The sequence below is a fragment of the Camelus ferus genome, chromosome X, assembly GCF_009834535.1.
Source record: "Camelus ferus isolate YT-003-E chromosome X, BCGSAC_Cfer_1.0, whole genome shotgun sequence".
NCBI classification, from domain to species: Eukaryota; Metazoa; Chordata; class Mammalia; order Artiodactyla; family Camelidae; genus Camelus; species Camelus ferus.
This window is the reverse complement of record NC_045732.1, coordinates 43,356,311-43,364,903: the sequence shown is the minus strand read 5'-3', so window position 1 is coordinate 43,364,903 and position 8,593 is coordinate 43,356,311. Positions and strand designations below refer to the sequence as shown.

At 57.0% G+C, this 8,593-nt stretch overlaps 2 protein-coding genes across 4 annotated transcripts; both read left to right on the top strand.

The window, feature by feature from the left end:
* The first annotated feature begins 19 nt into the window (after window positions 1-19).
* On the top strand, window positions 20-5,301 carry WDR45 (WD repeat domain 45). 3 transcript variants are annotated; one of them, XM_006180162.3, is made up of 11 exons: window positions 20-176; window positions 1,609-1,680; window positions 1,809-1,883; window positions 1,973-2,077; window positions 2,944-3,049; window positions 3,173-3,267; window positions 3,777-3,856; window positions 3,969-4,177; window positions 4,257-4,358; window positions 4,442-4,587; window positions 4,840-5,301. In XM_006180162.3, the coding sequence occupies exons 2-11, from the start codon at window positions 1,626-1,628 to the stop codon at window positions 4,947-4,949; spliced, it is 1,083 nt and encodes a 360-aa protein (XP_006180224.1). In that variant the 5' UTR covers window positions 20-176; window positions 1,609-1,625; the 3' UTR covers window positions 4,950-5,301. The 3 variants fall into 3 exon arrangements, with proteins under 3 accessions (XP_006180224.1, XP_006180223.1, XP_014410940.1); XM_006180161.3 differs by having other exon boundaries at window positions 2,941-3,049; XM_014555454.2 differs by lacking the exons at window positions 2,944-3,049; window positions 3,173-3,267.
* Window positions 5,302-5,444: 143 nt separating this feature from the next.
* PRAF2 (PRA1 domain family member 2) lies at window positions 5,445-8,584 on the top strand. Its single transcript, XM_032474839.1, has 3 exons — window positions 5,445-5,959; window positions 7,129-7,346; window positions 7,762-8,584. The coding sequence occupies exons 1-3, from the start codon at window positions 5,781-5,783 to the stop codon at window positions 7,899-7,901; spliced, it is 537 nt and encodes a 178-aa protein (XP_032330730.1). The 5' UTR covers window positions 5,445-5,780; the 3' UTR covers window positions 7,902-8,584.
* The last annotated feature ends 9 nt before the right edge of the window (window positions 8,585-8,593 follow it).

Sequence of the window (8,593 nt, the reverse complement as noted above, 5' to 3'; positions counted from 1 at the left end):
GGACCGCGGCCGTGTTTTCCGGCCAGGGTGAGCCATTTCCGGTCACAGACTCCCTCCCCCGGAAGTGAGGACTGATGTAAACACCGGAGCCGGGCGTCAAGGCCCGGGAGGTCAGAAAACCGGGCCGCAGGCGGCACCGAGAGCTGGGGCCAGGATTGGGGACACGCCGAGGTCAGGTCAGTGCAGGCGGCAGGGACCTGGGACATAGTCCCAGAACTGGTTGGGGTCTGGGGTAGGGAGGGAGGGGTCTTTTGAGCAGGGTGTCTTGGTGTATGGTGGATATCTAGGTATCTGGGTATCTAGGACAGGGCTCTTGAGTAGGTGCTGGCGTTGGAAGGTGTATAATGAGCGTGGTCTTGGACGTAAGGGGGGGAGCGGTGTGTGAGGCATCCCGGGGCAGGGTTCTTGGGTGGAACAGGTCTTTGGAATGGGGGCGGATCCCAAAAAAAAGGGATCTTGGAAGGTGGGGCTGTCCAAAGAATGGGTCTCTGGGGGACGAGGAGGTCCAGTGGAAGTGGTACAGAGGGGAAAGGAGGTTTGGAGGATGGAAAGGGTGTGCCCGGGCAAAGTTTTGGGGGAGATGAAGGTTTGAAGGGAGTTTGGGGGCTCCAGGGCAGGCGACTTGGGGGGTGGTTGAGTTGTCCCAGGTAGGGGATTGGGGAAGTCTGTATCCTGGGCAAGGATCTTGAGGAAGTAAAGGTGACCTGGGGCAGGGTCTTGGGGAGAGGATAGAGGGTCTGGAGGAGGAATCTTAGGGGGATGCAGTTACTGGGGGTAGGTCCAAGCCCACCCATTGTCAGAGTCAGGGACAGCAGAATGCACGCATGGAAAGGAATTTGGAGTTATAAGGGAATCCTGAGGTAGGAGGGTCTTTAGGTCATAAGGGGATCTGGGGGAATGTCCAAGTTGGCCGTGGTTGGGCAGAAGTTAGCATGTCATGAGGAGTCCTCCGGAGGTAGGAATAGGATCCTGAAAGTGTTTGGGGAAGCCTGTGAGGAAGAAAGGTGTGGGAGGGCTCTGGAGTGGTAGAATAGGTTGGGGTTGAAGGACATGAGGAGGGGAGTTCCTTTGGGTGGTGCACCAACCGTAGCAGGTGTCAGGGCCAGGTCAGGGAGATGCAGGAAAAGGTAGATGTCCTAACCCCCTTTCCCCATTTACTGAGAGGCAGAGTTAGGTGCTAGGTTCAGGTGTGAAGATGAGAAGTGGGTAGGGAGTGGTTCCAGGCAATGTCAGGCACTTGGGGCCAGGATTGGCTGGGGATACAGAATAGATATCACTGGGATAGCCCCTACCCCATTATTTCCTGATGAGCAGTCAGTCAGGACTAGGGGTTAAGGAGGGGGGCCGGGCCAGGTCAGGATAGGCCCAGAGAGCTGGGGTCAACCAAGTATGAGAAAATGAGGATGTTCCTGGCCATGCTCTTTGGGGTCTTGGGAGCTTAGAGCGGAGACCCCAGGGTTCTCCCCCTGGTTTTGTCTTCTTTGCAGTTCTCCTGGGGTTGGATAGCAGAGTGGGAGGAGGAAGAAGAAATCAGTTGGGGACAGGAGTTCTAGGACTCAGAAAACAGACCCCAGGACTCTTCCCAACCCTACCCCAATTTGTGTCCAGGGAAGCAATCCTGGACCATGACTCAGCAGCCACTTCGAGGAGTGACCAGTCTGCGTTTCAACCAAGACCAAAGTGAGAGGGGCTTGTGCCTGTGGCCTTTTTGGAGGGAGGGAGGGAGAGAATGGCCAGAGGTGGGTGTCAAGCCCCTAGCTTCCCACGTGGGCATCCTTTGAGGCAGCCCGTATTCTTCCCATCCCCAGGCTGCTTCTGCTGCGCCATGGAGACAGGTGTGCGCATCTACAACGTGGAACCATTGATGGAGAAGGGGCATCTGGGTGAGCTGTTGGTGGGGGAGGGGCAGCGGGAAGCAGGGATGGGCTGGGCATTGACACCCATTCCTACTGACACCCTGGTCCTTGTCCAGACCATGAGCAGGTGGGCAGCATGGGCCTGGTGGAAATGCTGCACCGCTCCAACCTGCTGGCCCTGGTGGGCGGTGGTAGCAGCCCCAAGTTCTCAGAGATCTCAGGTAAGTGTCCTCACCCCATCCCACCCTTGGCCCAGATTCCCCAGAATCCTGGCCTCCCGGAGGCACTGGCCAGTGAAGATGTCAGAGTATCTCAGAGTCACACAGTGAGGCCTACAGCTTATAAGTCATGGATTCTATCACTTGAGAAGCTTGGTGTTTTGTCTTCATTTAACAAACACTTGTTGAATGCCTCCTATATGCCATGTCCTTACCTTTGGAGCGCTTGCTGTGAACCTGGTGCTGTTCTAACTGCTTTACATGTATTAACTAATTTAGTCCTCACAGTAACTCTGTGTGGGAGGAAGTATCATTATCCCCATTTTTACAGATGAAGAAACTGAGGCCCAGAGAGGTTAGGTGACTAATCCAAGGTCACACAGCCAATAGGTTTTAAAATCTTGGAGCTGTCTCCTCAATGCTCTCTTGCTTTGAGTCTCAAGCACCATCTTGTTTTAAAGGGTTTTTATTGATCCCACTGGGGCATGGCAAGAGATGCCCTAGGATTCCTCACAGAAACCTGGGGTTATGGACTGGGGCCCCAGAAGCAGAAATAGTTACTGATGGAAATTTACAGGCCTGGGTGAGTCCCTGCTTGCTTGCTGATGGGCTGTGAGGTCCTTGGCCAGATACTCAACCCCTTCGTTCCTCAGCTTCCTCATCTGTAAATGGATATAACAGTTCGAGAACGTGTTCCTGCAGGAATCACATCCACAAGTGCTCGTGCTGTGTGAGGGTCACATTGGGTGTTAGCTAAAGGTTAAGCAAGTGGGTTGAGGTCCCTTGGGGAGTAGGGGTAGGTCTTGTGTCACCAGGGCTGCCCCTCACCCCAAACCTTGGCCCCGACAACACACCCACCTGCCCAGCAGTGCTGATCTGGGACGATGCCCGGGAGGGCAAGGACTCCAAGGACAAGCTGGTGCTGGAGTTCACCTTCACCAAGCCAGTGCTGGCTGTGCGCATGCGCCATGACAAGTGAGCCTGAGGTGGGCTGGGGGTGGGGGAGGCAGGAGGTCCCCACAGCAGGCAAGAGGGTTAGTCCTGCGTGGGCATCCTGCCCTCCCCTCATGGCCATCCTGTGTTGTGTGATGCCCACAGAATCGTGATCGTGCTGAAGAACCGCATCTATGTGTACTCCTTCCCCGACAATCCCCGAAAGCTGTTTGAGTTTGACACCCGGGACAACCCCAAGGGTGAGAGGACCCAGATAATGCAGGCGTAAGGGCAGGAGGCAGTGGATGGAGCAGAGGAGCAGAAATGAAGAGAGAATGGAGGGGCACATGGAGAGAGGAACTGGGAAAGAGAGGCAGGGAGAGAGTCTTTGCAAAGAGATGCTCACATGGGTGGCAATGCCCATACTCCCAGTCTAGCCATTTTCCCATCCCTTAGCCAATCCTCTCTCTCCACCCTTGGCCCCACTCTACCCCTGGGTACCCCAGAGAGCAGAGAAAAAAGGCCCATTAGTGGGTATGCCAGGGATCCTGGGCCTCCTGGGACTGCCACGACTGCATTGGGAGGTAGGGAATCTGCCTTGGTCGTGGGGAGCACAGCCGAGGCAAACCCTTTGTGGGTTCTGTGGATACCACGTGTCAAGGAAGGTTGAAATCTGGTCCTTATCCAGCTCTGTCCATTCTGAGACCCTGCCTGGCCCACTGCCTGGCCCTGACTTCCCCTTTACCAGCCCACCCCGCTCACACCCTAGGGCTCTGTGATCTCTGCCCCAGCCTGGAGAAACAACTGCTAGTGTTCCCAGGACACAAGTGCGGGAGCCTGCAACTTGTGGTGAGCTGTCCAGTGGACAAGGGTGGGTTCGTGGATGGGTCGCCTCTCCCTGTGGACTCCTGGCCCCTGACCTCTGTACTACCCCAAGCTGGAACTGCTCCTTCTACCATAGGACCTGGCGAGCACAAAGCCCGGCACTTCATCTGCTCCGTTTACCATCAATGCACATCAGAGTGACGTGGCCTGCGTGTCCCTGAACCAGCCAGGCACGGTAGTGGCCTCAGCCTCTCAGAAGGGCACCCTTATTCGCCTTTTTGACACACAGTCCAAAGAAAAACTGGTGGAGCTGCGTCGAGGCACTGACCCTGCCACGCTCTACTGGTGAGCACAGGGTATGCGAGGTGAGTTGGTGACCCCATGCCCTATGACACGTGGGCGTCACTTCCGGTCCGTCTTTCAGCATCAACTTCAGCCACGATTCCTCCTTCCTCTGTGCGTCCAGTGATAAGGGCACAGTCCATATCTTTGCTCTGAAAGATACCCGCCTCAACCGCCGCTCCGCGTGAGTACTCCCTGCCCCACCCTGCCTCGTCTCCATCCCCCTGCCCATGTACCACACCTGGGCTTAGCCAGTGTTGCCTGCAGGCTGGCTCGTGTGGGCAAGGTGGGACCTATGATTGGGCAGTACGTGGATTCTCAGTGGAGCCTGGCCAGCTTCACCGTGCCTGCTGAGTCAGCCTGCATCTGTGCTTTTGGTCGCAATACTTCCAAGAATGTCAACTCTGTCATTGGTGAGTGGGAATAGTGCTTGACTCTGGGTATGGCATGGGCAAAGGCCTGCAAATTGGACCTGGAAGAATTTTAGGGCATGGGAGGCCTGAGGGAGCTAAAAACGGGTGGCTCAACTCCCTCATCAGTAAGGGGGATGGCATGTGAGCAAAGGCCTGGAGGTAGACCCTAGGCCATGGGACACCTGAGAGGATTGGAGTGTGTGGATTTGTTTGGCAGCCTCTAACCTTAACCAATCCTTCCCCCTCCTCTAGCCATCTGTGTAGATGGGACCTTCCACAAATATGTCTTCACTCCTGATGGAAACTGCAACAGAGAGGCTTTCGATGTGTACCTTGACATCTGTGATGACGATGACTTTTAAGGACCCTGTGGGTTGTACTAGGGACCTGTAGTGGCAGATTGCAAAGCCTTTGTATGGGGTGGGAGTGCTGTGGAAGCCACCAGCCTGCAAGCAATGGAGCAGGTGTCCACTTTCCACTCTTAAGAGCAACGCCTAAACAGCTCATTTCTTCCAAGCACTTCTTGATGACTGTGTGCCCACAGGGCCAGGCCAGGAACTCATAGAGGCAGCTGACCCCCTGGGGCTCCCAGCCTAGAGACGACTGCTAGGGACCCAGAAGGGGTGCCCTAATCCAACCTGTGGGGATTTAAAAACTTCCCGGAAAGAGACGATCTCTGATGTGACGAATATGAATAAAAGGCCCTTAATAGTATTTTTGGCTGGACCTCGGGAGTGGGGCCCGGAGGAGTTGCAGTGAAAAGGCGCTGCAGGAGTTTCCAGGAAAGGCGTGACCCTCTTGGACCCTGACGGGAAAGAAGTGGGATCATGCTCGGGTCCTTCTCAGACAGCCTCTGCATGTCCTTTAATGTGTGGCTACAGTGTGCTTGAGCCGCCAGCACCGCCCAGAACCGTGCCCTGTGGCGCCCCCGTCTGGGGGTGGATGGGAACGCCTCGCCTCGCGGCGAAGACGTAATTTCCCGGCAGCCCCTGCTACTTTACAGTTCCGGCGTGGTGTTTGCACTGTATTTCCGGTCATGTGCATTGTTGCACCTGCGCAGTCCACTAGGTCCCTGGGATAGCGGTGGCACAGCTCAAACTCCACTTCCCGGTGTGCTCCGCGGTGGCGCAGGGTGGAACGGGTGTTGTAGTCCCTCCGCTCCTCTGGCTGGTCCAGCTACATCGACCGGCAGGATGTCGGAGGTGCGGCTGCCACCGTTACGCGCCTTGGACGACTTCATTCTGGGGTCGGCGCGGCTGGCGGCCCCGGATCCCTGCGACCCGCAGCGATGGTGCCACCGCGTCATCAACAACCTCCTCTACTACCAAACCAACTACCTTATCTGCTTCGGCCTCGGTCTCGCTCTGGCCGGGTGAGGGAGGGAGGGAGGGAGGCGCCAGTTGGCCGGGGACGCCTGCTGGATTTTGAGGGGGATGCTAAGCCTGGAAGGGCGAATTCGGTAGGGATGGAAAATCTAAGGGTCATGGGAGGGAGAACTTGAAGGAAGTGGAACCTGTTTATAAGAAGGGACTGGGGCGGGATAGAGCCTAGCTGAGGGGGGCTGATGGGGATAGAGGGTCTGGAGGGAAGACCGGGGGAGAATGGAGAAGAGGGTGGAACTGAAGGGGAAACTGCGCTGGGAGGTGGACTTGAAGATAGGGAGGGCCAGAAAGTGGGACATGAGTGTGCCTGAGGGGTGATGGGGCCAGATTAAGGAGGCCCTGGAGGATTTAGGGCAGGGACAGGGACGTGGTCAAGTTGAAGGGTGGACTTGTGGAGGATCGGGGCTTAGAGAGGAGCCTGGCTATAATTGGAATGCTCTAGGAACAGGTACATGTTGGGGAACTTGAGCCAAGAGGGAGGACCCCGGGATGGAAATCCTGAGACCAGGGAGAGATGGAGAACGTGGAGGAGGGACTTGGGCAGGATTGGAAGATAAGAGTGAGACTGAAAGCCTGGAAAGGGTTCTAGCAATGGAGGTTAGATTCTATTGGGAAATGGGAACCTGGAGGGGGAATTTGAAGGGGAGGAAGTCTGGAAAAGGGGTCTTATGACTGGGCCTGGGGAGAGGGAAATGTATGGAGATGGAAGGCCTGGAAGAGGAATTTTCAAGGGCCTGGCCTCTGTAAAGGGTGGGTTTGGGGGAAGGTTGGGATGAGGGAGGCGGGCTGGAATGGGCCCTGTGGGGGTATGGTCAGAAGGAAAGAGCAGGGAAGACTGGGAGCCCAGGGGCCTAGCGGATGAGAGGGCCTGAAGCAGGAGATTTCAGGAAGATGGGACTGCAAGATTGACAAAGAAATGAGGGTCTGCAGAGGGGAGCCCAGAGCGCCTAGGAATTGGAGGTCCTGGAGGGTGGACCCGTTAGAGACAGGGCTGGCGGGAGTATTTGCCCGGTTGGAGGATCCGGAGCGGGCGTGGGGTTAAGTGTGGGGAACCAAAGCTCTTGGGGCCCGGGATCGGTGGACGGTGGTCTGGGAGGCTTGGAGGCCGGGCGGCCCTCTTCCCGCCTGCCCGGCTAGCTTAGTTCCATTGTCCCCGCAGGTACATGCGCCCGCTGCACACCCTCCTAAGCGCACTGGTGGTGGCGGTGGCACTTGGCGTGCTGGTGTGGGCGGCTGAGACTCGCGCAGCCGTGCGCCGCTGCCGTCGCAGCCACCCAGCCGCCTGCCTGGCCGCAGTGCTTGCTGTCGGCCTCCTCGTTCTCTGGGCCGTGGGCGGCGCTTGCACCTTCCTCCTCAGCATCGCCGGGCCAGTGCTTCGTGAGTCTCCACACCCTGAGATAGCCGGGAAAACGGCCAACAATTGCGCTCGGCGCCAGGCCCGCCCTACTCTGATTCCTGCGCTGAGAAGGGGCTAGGACACCCGGCGGGCGTGGCCTCACCTTCTTTACAAAGAGCCTTCCTTGGCTTTGCTCCCTCCTCCCCTCTGGGAACGCCCCTCTTTACTACCGCCTTTCTGGGCGTCACGGCTGGTCTGAAGTGCCTTCCACTGGCCACGTCCCCGTTACCGTGCGACACCTCACAGCCACGCCCCTGTTGCGAAGCGCATTCCTCCGTCACTTTTAGGATTCAGAGGCGTCCTAGCCACTGACTCCAGTTCCCTTCTGTGGGCCCCGGTTAGCTAAAGGCTGATGTTCCATTCCCACTGACCCCACACCTCTCGTATTGCCCACAGTGATCCTGGTGCACGCATCACTGCGCCTGCGCAACCTCAAGAACAAGATTGAGAACAAGATCGAGAGCATTGGTCTCAAGCGAACGCCAATGGGGCTGCTACTGGAGGCGCTGGGACAAGAGCAGGAGGCTGGATCCTAGAGGCCTAGGATCTGTACCCAAGACATGGAGAATGCCACCCCCCACCCCGGCCCGCATCCAGGACCCAGAGACCTTTCGCAGCCCTTCCCCCAGGTCCCAGACTGGGATATTCCCCTCATACCCAGCCCCCCATCTTAGGGAACCAGTCTTTCCAGCCCTTAACTTGGGACCCAGAGACACATCCAGCCTAAAACTGGGGCTTAGAGACCAGAGCATTGAGGCCAACCTCAAACTCTGCACCCAGAAACACTCCCCTGACTCCAGTCTGGGACCCACCTGTCTCCCGTGCTCAGCCCCAAAGCTGGGGACTGGGACCAAGGCATTCTCAAATATTGAACCCTGGACCAAGGCTTTTCTAGACCCCACCCCAGCTTTGAACCCAGGTCAAGGCATTGCCAAATCTTGAACCCAGGATCCAAGTGTTCCCAGTCCCCATCTGGGTAGAGAATTCAAGTATCCTGATCCTGTTGGACCCTTGGTCCCAGTTAACCCCAACACTCACCAGTCCCACTTGCCTTCTTCCAGCTCTTAGGGATTCTGCCACTCCTCCCGCCACAAAGTTCCACAGTGGCAAGGACCAAGGGGTGGGAATGGGGTGGGGTGGGGGTAGCCCTGACCAGGAATGGAGCAAATATTATCAGTGTTGCTGCAACAATAAAGGCTGTTGCATTGCTCAATGCCAATTTGGGCCT